At 39.6% G+C, this 15,452-nt stretch overlaps 1 protein-coding gene across 3 annotated transcripts in view; it reads right to left on the bottom strand.

The window, feature by feature from the left end:
• Positions 1-1,280: 1,280 nt before the first annotated feature.
• The window catches only part of LOC131583041 (protein FAM169B-like), a 40,735-nt gene continuing 26,563 nt past the window's right edge, over positions 1,281-15,452 (bottom strand). For all 3 annotated transcript variants that reach the window (XM_058846802.1, XM_058846801.1, XM_058846800.1), the window contains 5 exons: positions 13,873-14,047; positions 7,878-8,060; positions 5,380-5,508; positions 2,630-2,727; positions 1,281-1,649 (listed from right to left, as the gene is read on the bottom strand). In XM_058846802.1, the coding sequence (XP_058702785.1) occupies positions 1,428-1,649; positions 2,630-2,727; positions 5,380-5,508; positions 7,878-8,060; positions 13,873-14,047 (807 nt within the window). In that variant the 3' untranslated portion in view covers positions 1,281-1,427. The remainder of the gene's footprint in view (positions 1,650-2,629; positions 2,728-5,379; positions 5,509-7,877; positions 8,061-13,872; positions 14,048-15,452) is intronic.

Here is a 15,452-nt window from a genome sequence, read left to right as displayed (position 1 = left end):
TCACAGCACACTCTTGGTGACTTTTCAACAACCTTAAGATCAACTGACTTTATAGTCCTAAATGCACTTTCTTTGCGACAAGAGAACCATAGCAACGTGATTAGGGCTGGCACACGATCCAGTGTTTTAATTCTCTTGGCAAAAACTTGTAAGTTCCAATTATAGCTTTTTTTTTTTTTTTTTTTTTTAAGAGATGCTTAGGAAGGTCTGATTTTACTGTGTCTCAGGCATATGGTTTACAGAGCAGCTCAACAGGGAAGGAGTTACTTGGATACATGAATAAATGCTACATTAAATCATAACCTTAAACAAAAACAGGGTGATGGGGCTATGTGTGAGCAATTGTGCTGTACAAGGAAAGAAATATACATCTCCACAGTGTACCTACAATGCCTGCCCACAGAACTGTCTCCCTGGAAATGCTGGATTAGTCTCTGGAAAGAAACAACTACCTCTCCTTGTTCCAAGGCAGCCACTTAAGAATTACAGGCTGCTGGATCTGTTCAGGATTATCAGGACCCTCCTGCTGTTCACCTCTTTGCAAAGCCTTCTCTGCCGCTGGACTAAAGATCTGATCCTTCTGAGTTTCACCTGTAATTCATTAACACAACATTCAGACTTCTGAAATTTCCCACCAAAAAAAAAAAAAAAAAAATTAAATTAAATATTCTAACACAGAACCAGCCTGTGGTAAAAGAGCAAAATTTCTTTACCAAGCCACAGCATGATAATCTACTGAAGTATGTGATATTTCCAAGTTAATTGAATGCAAAACATAAGGAAAGAGCCTACAGGAAATAACACATGTAACATGGAATCTACATGAAGTTCTACACCCTGAGCTTGCACACAGAATTATCACAGTGCCTGAACTGAAAAGCAGTTTAATGCCCATAGCTTGTTCACTCTTCTCTGCACCAAACTTCTTCTGCATGAATGGCCTTTGTGTGCCATCCTGTCCACCACAGGGTTTAAGGCAGATTTTTCTGCTAGAAAAGCTCAAATGAAAGCAATTCAAGATCAATTGTTCGCTCTGAAAGGAAGGTTACAACTGTCATTCTGATACCAACGTGTGTTGTGGTATCTCTCCTCCATAATGCAGGATGTGGTTTCCATAGAAATATCTTCTCACATCAGTACCTACAAGCCCTCCAATTATTCCCCTTTGGACACCTCATGCAATTCAATAAAATCTTTTCAGAGCAGGGAAATAACTAGGCTCAGCTACTATTTAATTACTTGGTGAGAAGGGAAAGAAAAGGACACTTAGTAAACAAAAGCTTTATTTAAAAACAAAACATAAAATGAAGAATGTGTGCTGCAAAAAAAATTTCATCATACCTCAAGAAATTTCTCCACTGTTACAAATTAAGAACAATTACAATTTTTAGGATCACACTGAATTTTGCTGATTTCTGAAATAGAAATTATGGTGTAGTTTTAAATTGCTTGGCAGCCTTGCCTCCAACTAATTTCCCAGGACCTACTCTTTTCCTGAGTCCTTTATGCTGCTGAGCATCGCCTGCACCTTGTTCCAAGTCCTCCTCTTCAGGACCTTGTGAGTTTAAAGTCCCTGCTGCTGTTGTGTCATCTTTTTTCTCCGTGGCATCTCCTGTCACTTGCTCAACCCCAGGAAAGCAGTCAACACTCTGAAATTAGAGCCAAGACAGAAGGAACAGCAAATTATACACAAACAAAATAAACAGTGACTTGATCCTGCTATCAAACACCCCTGTCAGCCACAGCCGCCATAAACTTGCAAGGCAAGAAACTGAGCTGCATTTTCTGTATAGAACAGCTTCATTCCTGCTGCTCTGCCAGCCTTCCCAGAAGTGTCAGCGTAAGGAAAACTGGGAGCGCAGGGAGCCTTGATCTGGCTGGGTGGGCTCTGAAGCTGTGGCCACAGCACACAACAAGAGCGTGCACCACAGGGGCTAGAGCCATCACAGCTCCCCTGGGATACTCAGGGCTCAAGGAAACAAACTGATTTAATTGTGTGGCAACCAAAATGTGCTGGGGAAACAACCCCTGCAGCTCTCTGTTTTGCTTCCACTCGTCTCTCCTTTTTTACTTGAAAAAGCTTCATCCCTGTGATTTGTTTTCTCAGACACATGGCTTAGTCTTCATTCGAACCCCACTGCCTGTTTTAGGCCTTGGTGCTACAAAAAGCTAAACACAGCCAGATCTGCAGCTCAGCAGTGAGATAAAATAATTGGGACCATAAAGAGTTTGGCTTATTCATTCTAAAGTCACACTCAAGCTCCTGCACAGAATAGACCACAAGTTGAGTTCAGAAAGCTATTCCATATGCAAATCTTGGAATTCACTGTACACCTGCTTGGTTACAGCTCCCTTAGCTCAACAAGGATGAAACTAAAGCTTTCGGTGAAAACTATTCTGCACTCTTTATCCTCTCAAACTATTACAGCTAAATAAATTAGCTATAAATAGCATTTATATGTGTGCATGTATATTTATATATAATATAGCTGTGACTACCTACATAAGATACAGGAGTCAGTAGTAAAACACACCTGTGGATATCTTTCATATTTAAACCTTTCCACTGAAAAGGGAAAAGGCCACCAATGGAAAACAAGGTCCTAAGATGGCATATTAGTTACTGTACCTTATTCATCTGCTCCAGAACAGATTGTCTGAGTGTACTGGTTGGAGTCTTCTCCATACAAGAGCCCACTTCAGCCTCTGGAGAAACTGGGGGAATATCTTGCCCCAGAAAGAGATTAAAAAGGAAAAAAGATTATCATACTTCCATGGCTATTTCCATTTAAAAAAAAAAAGCACCAGAAAAAGCCACCTGACTCTTACCTTCAATCCTTCTTGCCTTGCTTTTGTTAATTAACCAAACCAGGGTGCCCCATGACACTACCACAAAAACCTATGGTGAACAACTATACTAGAAACAAAATGTCTGTGGGTCTTGAAAGCTCTTCTAAATAGATAATCTGTTCACCTCTTAGACCTGGAAAACCCATATTCCTTTCTCCTTTTCAGAAAATACAGGTACTCTGACCAATTCTGATAAAGAATTATATGCAATCACTTAAAATGTATTTTAATTCTTCTCAGCCTTCTTGGTTTTGCATTAGCTTCACATTTTCATGCTTTATGTATATTACTAAACTACTTCAAAACAGCTCTGTTCACTGCCTGGTAGATTTAGCAACCACGACCAAACCATGTGAAATGATTTCTGTTCCTCCAACCAGCCCCAGAAGAGAAATGTCACCACGTTCCTGTTGCTGAGACTATTTGATGAAACTAAATCTCCTACATTTTTCAAACAGTAAGAACTAATTCATAATGAATGACTGCAGCTATGTGTGACACCATGCTAAAAAGCTTGATTTTTATAAATATATGTGTATGTGCAGACAGGAATATATGTGTGTATACATGCCTGTGTATGTGTGGACATCCAGATTGAAATATCAGCTGCAGCAAGCAGAGGGCTGCAGTTCAGATGAACTGCCACTAGATGCAGCCACACCACCTTGCAAAATTGAAAATTCTGACCTCAGGATTACAGAAACCTGTTTTGGAATATGTATGACTGTAGAACCCCTACAAGAACATTAATGGTATTCAATCCTGAGTACTGGTGTGGGAAAAAAAACCCATAATATGAACAAAATATTCAATTTTTCTTCTCAGTAATTTTGTTCCAAAACACAGCATTGCACAGCATTGCAAATGTCAACAGGAATCTAAGAAATCAGAGCAGAATAAGACTTGTCTATTTTCACAGTTGTTGCCATAGATCCTGATTGGAGCTGACAATATTGAATTACATTGTTTTTTGCTTTCTGCATAACAGAGAAAGTAGGAATGAAGAGCTTGTTCCCCAGAGATCCCCTAAAGATAGAATCATGGAATCATAGAATAGTTTGGATTGGAAGAGACCTTTAAAGGTCATCTAATCCAACCCCCAGCAACAAGCAGCAACACCTCCTACAGGACCAAGCTGCTCCAAGCCCTGTCCCATCTGACCTTGGACACTTCCAGGCATGGGGCTGCCACAGCTTCTCTGGGCAGCTGGTACTAGGCCCTCAACATCCTCATACTAAAATTTTTTTTCCTTATATCTAGCCTAAATCTATCTTCTTTTAGTTTAAAATCATTATCCTTTGCCCTGTTGCAACAGGTCCAGCTAAAATCTTTATCCCCATCTTTCTTACTGTCCCTTTTTAGGTAGTGGAAGACTGCAGTCAAGGCAGTTCCCCAGCCTCATGTGTATTTTTTACTGACAGCAATTCTGGTGGAATGATATTTCCACATTCTTTGGGTCATTCATCTGTTTGCTTTTCTAGAAGATGGCAAAAAGAAGAAAGAAAAAAGAAAGCATCCTCTCCCCCAGGATCTGCTGAGTTTTGATCTGATCATAGTTCTGTTCAGTTGCCATTAATAAACTTCACTTAGCAAGATTAAAGGAAAGAGCAACACCAGGTTTTGCTGGTTTAAAGCATGAGGAACACAGATAAAATGGTTTCAGAGGAACTCAGCCTAGGGCTAAAGTCTGACTGAACTCTCCTGTGGGTGCTGCAGACAAGATGAAACGTGGTGTCTCAACACAAGGTTCCCGAGCCAAAACAGAGCAGGATGGATGTGGGAAGGCATGGGAGCAATTTGCTCTGGAGCACTCCTTGCTGCACGTCCAGAGACAATGTGTGCCCTTCATTTGGAACCCAGTGCTTATCACAGCTTGTGTGCATGCAGCAGAGGGGCCTGTCTGGGTCCTCCAACCAGCTGAGCAGATTACAGCAATGAGATCCCCATATGAACTGTCAAAAGGCTTCCCTACTCTGTCGCTATCTTTTGTGAAGCAGGCAGAAAATGCTCCCAGCAAAAAGGACTTACCCTGTAGGAGAGTATTTAGAATCTTCCAAAACCCATAATGAAAACCTTTGTGTTACCATCCAAGAATGGTATTGGCAGCAATTGAAGGTAATTAAACACACTGCCCACTGGCCATACAAATTTCTTCTTTGTAACAATTTCAGAGAAACAAACCCCTGTCTATAACCCAGACAATATGTTGTGCAACAGGGATTTTTTGGGCTAACTTCTACCCTGCTCTAAGTGCACTGCAACAGGAGTTACAGCCACTTTATGGAAAGGCTGTGCTTTGTTCCGGATCTCTCAGATGCTCTGCAGTTCCATTTCATTACCTCATAATTTCTAAGAATTGTCCTGTTTACTGTGAAAAGATGAGGGCACTGGATTGCACACTCAGTAGTTTCTCCATGTGCAAACAACAGAGACATCACCTCTCCATGATCACTACCTAACCTTTGATTACATTTCTTACCTTTATAGAACTATAACACAGACAAGTTCACACTGTTTGTTTTAACTCACTTCCTGAAGGGGATGACTCCATCTGAATTTTTAACCAGATATTCACTCGTTGGCTCCAATCTCCTGGTGCTTCCACTTCCCACAGTCGCTTCTGCTCCTCAGGATGAGCTTGTAGGAATTTCTGGCATACTGAAAGGAGAAACCAAGGGGTAAAAGCATGAGTGAGTGAAAAGTACATCAGAAGAGGGAGCGTGTTCTATGCAAAGAAATTCTCTCAGACCTACTTTCATTACTTCCTTTGGAAAGCTGTCTTCTCCCTTCTCATCTTCCTCCTCTTTGTTTTAGCTGGGACTTTTAGTAAAAGCCTATGTGGAATGGCCTAAACAGTCACGAGTGAATCCTGTCTGCTTCAGTCTAGTTTATTTCCTTGTGAGTGCAGAAATAAAGGACTTGAAATGATTTGCTGAGCACCTTCTTCTGGCAAGGCAGCACAGAACAATGTCCAGACACTCAGTAGTTTCAGACTTAGAGCAGTGTAGGGTTTCTTACCCTCAATACTCTGAAAGGAAAGGTGTTCCTCTATCTTCCAGCTTTAACCATTCAGAATGCTACTTTAATCTCTGTTTATAAAGAAAAACTCTGCCTCAGTTTTGTTTTGGGCCAAAACCACCCTCCTTTTCACTACTGTTACCCTATGCCCCATTGCTAGGTTCATTTATTTCTTTGGATGTGGAAAAAACAGAAATGGGAAGAAACAACAGAAAAATTACAGGATACCTGTGACAGATGAACAATCACCTTTAAAAACCTTATTGCTACAGATTCCTATCACTGTCAGTACACACTGACCATCCAAAAATTTGGATAAACTATCGAATTTAGGTCTGCTTATGTTATCAAACTGAAGTATGTTCTTTTTAGTGCTATCCTTATGATGTGTGCAGAGTCAGGAGGAGGCACATGCTGTAGAACAAACAGTTCAAAACATTTAAACATAAAGGAGATTTTTAAACTTCCCTTAACTGGCATCCTATCACTTGCATCAACTGCACTAAGATAGCGATCTGTAAACAACAAAATCGCTGTCATACTCTGTCCACTGTAGTTCATCGTTCTACAGAATGGGTAATTTATCTTCAACATTCAGTTGAGTTTAACAATGGGATGTCAAAACAAAAACCCTAATTCTGGTATGTAAACATTTGCCTTACAGTAATGAGCAGATCACAGACATTAATTTTATACAAGGATATCCAGACTAAATTAATCATTCCAATAAAAGCTCCTAAAACTAACACATACTAGAACCCAGATATGTGCTACAAAGCTTTTTCCTCCCTTTTGGGCATCTACAGCAGCTTAAATACCACGTCCATGTTAAATAAACTGTCCACAGCCTCAGAGATTTCAGTACAGAGATTTAAAGGTTGCATTCATTTGTCAAAGTATGAAAATGTGGTTCCAATGAAATTAAAAGCAGACAGTGACTTCAATACGCTCAAAATTTAACTTACAGTATTGGTATTTTTATAAAAGAAAACCTAATTAAAACATGATGCAAGTCAAATTTATTCAATATTAGCTCTAAATTTAATTGAGACAAAAGCACAGTCTTCCAATATATTGCTAGTGTTAACACATAAGAAATGCAGCTTTCTCATCCAGAGTTTCTAAAGCCCTGAGGTCTGCCAAAGGAAAAATGAATATTATTGGGAGAAGGAATACTGTCAGTATTATTCCCTCCTGAATTTAGAGGTAGCAGTACCTGCTCAGATGCTTCTGAACACATTCAAGGGCACGTCATAACCAAGAGAAAGAATAGATGTGGCCAAAATTTTGTTGACATTTATTAGGAAATAACTGGAAAGCTGTAAGTAAATCAACACATCTCAAAAAAAATGATTGTGAAGACTTCATTACACAGAGAGCAATCCCAGAAAAAATTACTTTTCTAAAGAGGACAGTTGCATAAATAACATGAGCACAGATTTTTTTCTGTGAATTTTACTAGCAAAACCAGAGTTTTGACCTGAAGACAGAGAATATATATGACTACTTTGTGATCTTTTAAAAGTGTCAAATGTTCAAAGACAGTTGATACAAAACAAGTACTGATGTAACTGGATGACTGAGTAGAGCCTGGGTATTTGGCTTATTAAATGTAATTTCTTAAAAATGCAAGATCTACAAGAGCATTATGTGCATAGTGTGGGCTTGACAAGATCTTACAAGTCTTTTCCCTGTGGTGTCAAATAAAATGTGTAAGTCCCTGTCTAGGGCAATGACATAGTTCTACAAGAGAACAGTTCTAGGAACACAAAATGTCAAACAGGCACTGTGAGTTTTGTGCTTTTTGTTGTCTTACATAAATATTGGCCTACCTTTCCACAGGAAATTCCAGATGGCTCTGGAAAAGGAACCAGTTGCAGGCTAACAACGGTTAAGTTCAGACAAGGGCACTGAACTCTTACACAGTGAAGACAATCTTACCAAGACCATATTGAAAATTATACATTATACATGACCCTTACCTAACGTGTCCACATCAAAGGATTTACCTTGATACATGGCAGCAGAAATAGGGCAGCTGATCCCCAAGGCATCCTCAGCCAGGAAAGACTGACAGAAATCATGCAACATTTTCATTCCTAGGCCACCTCTTCTGTGCTTTCTCCGGACGAATATAGTATCCAAAACTGGCAGCAGGTAACACTGGCTGGTTGTACCATCACACAAGCTCCCTGAAAACAGACAGGGAAAAACACATTCATTTGCAAACAAAATCAGTATTGCTACACTAACTGCTGTGTGATTTCAGCCACACACACTGCCCTGTACCTTCCCACAGGCTGTGAGGATGCTCCCAGCTGAAGTGCATTTGCATAAGCAGTAAAACACTTTCCTGGAGGATTACTTGTGCCATGAAATGGAGAGGACCTGCCTAAGATGTGGCTGACAGGTCTCACCAGAGTCTTTTCCAGACTCTGATTCTTCATAATCACGCTATCTTGGTGCACAGGCAATGTATATAGGAAAGCTCATTGAAAAGATATAAATGGTCTAAAACCAAATAGATATAAATATTCTGAATGTAAGGTCCGTATACTCCTTTAAATAAACAACTGAGTGGTGCACTTTAAGAAAGCACTGTAAGAGCTCCTTTTAAGTTACTCCATTTCTACTGAGTGATGATTTATTACATATGTAGGTGTTCTATTCCATTACTTGAACTATCACTATCAGTGTTAAACCCAGGGTTTCACTCAAGGACAGTCCTTGCTAACAAACACATTAACTCAGTTAACTGAAATCACGGGGTCTTGACATAACGCTCTACATGTGGACAAAATACAGATTCAAGCATAAGCCTCCAAACTATTAAAAGTAGTTCTCAGTGAAAATTGTCCAAAAAAACCCAAAACACAGAACCAAGGGATTTATTTTGCAATCACAAATGGTAAACTCAAACTGGAATTAAGAGAGAATTGATTAAGAACAGACATTCCGCATCCAAAATTTTGATGTTCACCCTAACCAACCTAGGGTCCAATTGCTGCACTTCCATTCAGTGCAAAACACCATAAAAATAGAACTTCAAACATTGTTGGAAAAGGGTGGGTTGTGGTGGTGTTTATAACCTTTCAATACTTGTAACACATGATGGGTAGTTACTCTTTTTGTTATGAGCCAAAAAATTGAGTATATCCCTGGTCCCATTGTTAGCTGCCAACCCAAGAGAGATGTCAAATTCCAGCAGAATTGCACCATCCATTCTAAGGGACAAACTTTTCCTCATGAAGTCTTTAAGAATTCCTTCATGTTGAAAGTGTTCTTTTAAGTTTATTGTTATCTCATATAGTCTGTCTCTGATATATTCTGATGAGGATGCTGTGCAGCAATCCCAGGAGCTGAGTGATTTATGCCTGAGCTCCTAATTTTGTGTTGAGAAGATGACAAAAACTTGTCATGTCTAAAGGCACCGTAAATAAAGAAACCATGAAGCCATTCTTCACCTTGTCCCTGGGAAACACATTAGGAGAGTCACAGCCCACAGGCATTCAAAATAAAATAAACAAACAAACCAACCTTTGGAACAAAGGCCACTTTGTCCCTGTTTCCCATCAAATAGCACAAGGTTACCGTAAGCTAATGGTGGCCTGAGGTGGCCACTGGGCTCTCACACATTTGGTTGAGAGGTTTGTTTCACTGTTGGAACACACAGACAAAGTTTTGAGGTGAGGGAGGAGACAGGGAAAATAAGGGCATTGGTGATGGAGAGGGAAGCATTCATGCAGTCTGCTCTTGGAAAGCCTTTGATCTGCTTGGTTAGGTCATGAGTGCCAAATGACCAACTTAGGAGCCAGCAAAATGGCAAACAGATATTACAAGGGCAGGAAAGCAGACAGCCATTAGCATTCCCAAAGAGCCACAAACCAGAAAAAAAAAACACAATCTGGTCCCCACATCCAACAGACCCAAACAAAACAAGGTTGTGCACACTGACTATTTCCCTGCTGAACAAGTTGGCTTGGCACACACATGTTTGGACAGGCCTGGAGCAGCCTGAGCGCTTGTGTAAAGGGTGGGGAATATTTCTGTAGAGCAGAACCCAAGGTCAACCCATTGTGTGAGTTTGTATGTGAGAAGGAGAACAAAGGTTCTGGCTTCAATAAAATTAAATGAATTCATGTCTGGACTGGTATGTAGTAATTTCATTTTCATTACAGCCAGAACCTTCAATCTGCCTCAGAAATGCACATTAAAAATATTATTGCTAGCAAACAGAGGGAGACAAAAGCAATTATTCAACAAGATTTCAGCTAATTGTCTGTCAGGTTAACTTCAATGCCAAATTTATTTTTTTTTCTAAAAGAAATGTATGTAATTGATAAAAAACTAAAATCCTGTTACCTTTTTAAGGATCTGTTTCTACAGACTAGCACCTGGGCCACAGTATCAAAAGATATTTCCAAAGGCTTGCATGAAGAAAAAAGTGTGAAACTAATTTGAGCTCAAGAAGCCACTTCCAAAGACCATCTCTAAGGCTCCGGTGTAGGAAAAAAGCAGAGATTAGGCCAGGGTTGCTTTTTTGCTTACTCCATGTCTGCTGAAGAGTTTTTGCGGTCAGGTGCTCCCAAACTGTGACTTGTGGAGCATTTCTAAAGAATGAATAAGAAGCCAACAATGCATTTACTCCTGATACACCTGTATGTTTCACAGCCTTCCCAGAGTTGGGTTAAGGCTGGTTTGATTCACATCACTCCACACTTCTACTACTAAGATTTGTCAGGAGGGAAGGGACAAGCTTTGACAATCTGACTCTTTTGTTTTTCATACCACAGACAGCTTGGTCTGCAGCTGGGCAGCTCATATGTGCTACAGAGACAGTAATACATAACAGTAGGGGGGGAAAATAAAGTCTATAAAAAAGGGATTTTGTTCTGGTTTGTTCTCAAAAGCACCAAGACACTCTTGGCTCATTGCATCTTCAAACTTCTTATTGATTTATTTGCATCATGAATCTTCTACATTCTCCCAGCATTTATGTGAAGGTAGTAAAGTCCATTTTCAGTAATTACTAGTCCTCAGTAAATAAGAAAGGAAAAACTTTCAGGGAATTGCTCTCACTGCACAAGAAACAACTATCAGTAACCGTGGTAATTAATCCTACATCACTACACAGAACACATTCTTTCTGAGCTTTTCACACAGAGCACAAAATAAATACTTTAAACAATATAAAACAGATCCAAAACCCCAAGTATTTGTATGAAGGCTTTCTGCAAAATATTTCATTTTCAGGTTGCTGCCTGAAGAGAAAGGTACAGGAAGAGGGAACCATCATTTCCTATCGTACCTTTAAGTAGCTCCATTTAGTGAGGTCTAACTGCTCAGCTGTCTGATATGGAAGCTGCTGACATAGATAAAATTGGAGACATTTATCTTGGCACGTGACAAAGTGTCTTATCAGCCTCATTAGTGGCTTAGTACATCTCATCAATCTTTAGTATACCCAGTGGTAAATGCAGCATGCCTGTCATTGGACAGGAATAGGCACATTCCAGAGAGGCCAAGTTGATGATCTGTGTAGTCATGAATAAATTTTGCTTTAATAAAGGTGTCTAATGCTCACGAAAAGTGATAGCTCTTCTCATTGAAGAATGAGATTTCTGTTTATCTGCACAGCAGGTGCAGGGTGGCCAGTGCCAGAAGTGGCCAAATTGTCTCAAAACCTTGACTTGCAGTAGTTACTGCATCTCTGAGCAAGGCGGGTGCTCGAGACCATCTGTGTCTCCTTAGCTGGACTATTAAAAGAGATCCAGTTAAGGATGGTCATAAGAGATGGATGGAAGCATGGAACTGGACCAAAATTACCGAGTTCACTTTGTGAAAGCCACCTAGGAACTGGAAAATGGAAATGAATTACAATATTGCCAAGACAGTTAATTGGAAGCACTGAAGTCCATTGAAAATTTAGTTTTCATAACGACACTTAAATTTGCAAAGATAGAACAGACTCTCTGTTCCTTGGTCACCACTTCTGTGATTCACCCAGAAGACTTATGTTTGAAAGAGCCATGCTACACAGACCTTTTCTGGCCTATCTGCCTCCACTGAAGCATGTTTTTTGTCATGCTGTAGATAATGGAAAATTCACAGATGAGAAGTACAGTTGAATACAACATCAATATGAGAATCTCAATTACCCAGTGAAGAAAATCAAACTGGAAAGAATGGTCAGGTAATTGCAGAGCATGGAAATAAAGGGAATCAGAACCAAATGGTGGGCACAAAGGAAATTTTTTTTCCTAGGACCAGAAGCTGTAACAGAGGTCCAACACAATATAAACTCCTGTAGTTAAAGCTTCCTCTACTAAATGTTCTGACCAGGACAGCAAAAGGAAAAAGAACTTACATAAAAATAAATAATGAAAATATGTAAAACAACCATGTGAAATACAGCTTCTAAACGAAGATATTTATCTTAGTCTGCTTTGGGCCTAATAAATCCAGGGCTCTTCTAAAAAGTAGAGAGAATAGAATCAGCCACAGCATGGCTGGTATGAAATTGAAATCACAGAACTTCAGAAAGAGGAATTATTTTCTAAATGCGTACATCAAATAGCAGAAAAGCAGCAAAAACAATCAGTTTCAAGCTTCCCGAAAAGGCTTTGGCAAAAGACTGCAGTAATTTGTGACACAGGCCAAAAACTAACAAATATAGCTGCCCAGAGAAAAAAAACTGGCAAGAAAAGGCAGATGCTGACAAAGCTGGACTTGAAGGATTTGTATTTTATGTGGACCTGGTTTAAAACCAAACTGTGACTCTCAACTTACTCAGAAACAGTTTCAACTTGGCTAATACTCCACCCATAACAGACTACTGTGCACATTTATTTTACTGAAGCATGAATCATTACAGCCCCTACAAGTGTTTCTTTCCAAAGGCTTTGCTCAGGAATATTTATGGACTTAAAGGAAAATGTACTTGTGTTTGCCATTACAAACCAGTTTATCAACCTAATCAGAGATACAGATAAGGCTCCTTGATCATAGGCTGAGTCCTGATTCCTCACTGATGGTCTGTACAAGCTACACCTCTGTGTGTATCAGGATTTTTCCATCCCAAGGAGGAGAACATCTTACTGTTGCTGGCCTTTGGGACTGCAGCAGAGAAGGCACCTTCAGAGTGTCCTCTTGAATCCAAAACAACCCATCTCTCCAGCTGCTTCTTTTTCTCCCATTTTGGATGGATGGCTACTGAGTCCTGACTTGGACAGTATTTTACTTCCAAAGATCCCACCTTCTCTGTGAAGGTGATTCCCATGAATCTTAAACACAGACTGGGAACCAGCTCCTGCATGGGGGCACAGGCTCAACTGCATACCTGGAATTATTCCAATTAAGCCTCTTCTACTCCAGACTAGTTAACAGCAATTATTTGCATTAATACAGACTTTGTGTTTAATAAAAGATCTTTACTAAAGCTAATCAAGTATCCCTAAAGAATTAAAACACATTTTGTTTCTTTTCTATGCCACTTAATCAATTAATGATGAAATCAATTCATCATCATCATCCTTTAAACTGGGAGTACAAATGCACAAAGCATTCCAGGACTGATCTAGTGCACACACCTTCCTCAAGGATCCTCTTCTTGCCACCACCAACTCCCAATACATTTTTCCACTGGGAACTGCACTCCTTTTTCAGGTATCATTCTTTCCAGGATGCAGTCCTCCTATCCTGTGCATAGGCCCTACATTCTTTGTTCCTAGATGTACGACCTCCTACTTGGCTGCATTAAAACACATTTTATCGAAGTAAGCCAGTACCTCAGATCAGAATAGGGTTTGGAACTATCATGTTTAAATAAAAGTAACATGGATGGCTTCCAAATTCCAGGAAGGTTTGTTCCCTAGATTAATTCTGAGGGAGATTTCATATAAAAATGTAAATGAGAGCCAGGATTATTTATACTGATAGATAAACAAAACAATTACATTTCTAGCTATTAGGAACAGTGGAATTGTGTCTCTAAAATGACCTTACCTTTCATCTTGACCGAGTAAAAGGCAGCAGCCTCGCCACTTCTCCAGAGTATCTTGGCACGCTCAGTGGCAGAGTGAGGTAGAAAGAATGCATCATTAGCTGAACTCCCTTCCAGCATTCCAAAAATAATGCAGTTCAGAACAAAGAGGACAATCCTTTCTCCAAATGTCTGGACCTTAGAGAACAAACAAAAACAGACCAAAGAAAAATGAGGCAGAGAATAGTATTTTGCATCTCATGAAAGGTTTCAAAATCAAAAGAGGCTGGGAAGGAAGAGGTCAGGAAACATGTACACTTAATTTGGGGAAAATGCCTCCTGAGTTGGTTCAGCTAGAATAACAAAAACAGTTTTTCCTAGTGTTTCGCCCTCTATCCAGTGGGCATAGAATAATTTAGTAACTATTTATAAAGCTTGACATATCTCTTGTTGTCAGAGAGAGGAATTCTAAAGCAGCAGAAGTATCTTGACTGCAGTCACAATGAACTAGTCACAGATTTGGAACCAGGATCAAGGCAATCTAATCCTACTCAAAAGTGAAAGAAAGATTGGATTCACTCTGTGGGCCTGCTCACCTCTCCCCATTACCTGTGTTGCCACAGCACTGAAGAATTTAGTGGGCCAAGACCTTACTGGATAGACACTATACAAAACAGAGAATAGTCTGTCCTAAGCAGCTATAATCTAGGTGTTACATAAACAATTATACTATATAGGAGACAACTGACAGGAGAGGGAGATGAAGGAATATAAAAGAACAAGATTATATTGACCATCAAGGTAAAAACTGGTGCCAACAAGCTTCACACAAATGCTGAAAAAGAGAGTTTCCACAAATAACAGCAATTTACCTTTTCACAATGAGCTAAAGAGGGTAAGATTTCTATTTTCAGACATTATTTTCATTCTCTGTTGATACAGAGATGCTTGAAAGCTTCAAGGCCTGTGTTCCTGCTCCAAGTTCTATTTTGCAAGGATTGTTTGTTATCTCAAAATCCCTCCAGTTCAGTTACCCATAAAAAGCCTACTTAATTCTGCAAATAATTAAACTCTACGTGTGACAGGAAAAGATGATAAAGGAATAGAATCATTAAGGACCAAAGATACTGAGGGTTGAGTAGGAAACAAAACTGACTTAATAACCTCATGGCAACACAAAGCTCATAATCAGCAGGCATCTCATATTTTAGTTGAAAACAAATGAACACAATATAAACATTATCCAAGGAAAAAAAAAAAAATCCTAACTAGCTAGATAAGTCATTGTTCCAAAGGGTAGTAACACCTCCCACCAGACAGTTAATGTGAGAAATTATTGCTAATGTAGTAATTCAGTTTATGATTATTCCTTTAGTAGGCAGTGAGGGTAAACTAAAAACCAAAAGAAAATAAATCCCACAGATGAATCATAAACTGCATGCACAGAATTGTTTAGAGAGGGCTAATGTGCATGTCACTTTGTCCAGGAGACATGAAGCACTTGGTGAGCCACAGAGCCCAGATCCCACAGGTTCAGAGCAGGAGCTGTAGGAGACCACAGACAATTCCATATGACTGTTCTGGCTGTGAAGCTTCAGGCTAA

This window comes from Poecile atricapillus, chromosome 11 (genome assembly GCF_030490865.1).
Source record: "Poecile atricapillus isolate bPoeAtr1 chromosome 11, bPoeAtr1.hap1, whole genome shotgun sequence".
Taxonomy (NCBI): domain Eukaryota; kingdom Metazoa; phylum Chordata; class Aves; order Passeriformes; family Paridae; genus Poecile; species Poecile atricapillus.
The sequence above is the reverse complement of the archived record's forward strand: the minus strand, read 5'-3'. Positions and strand labels throughout refer to the sequence as shown.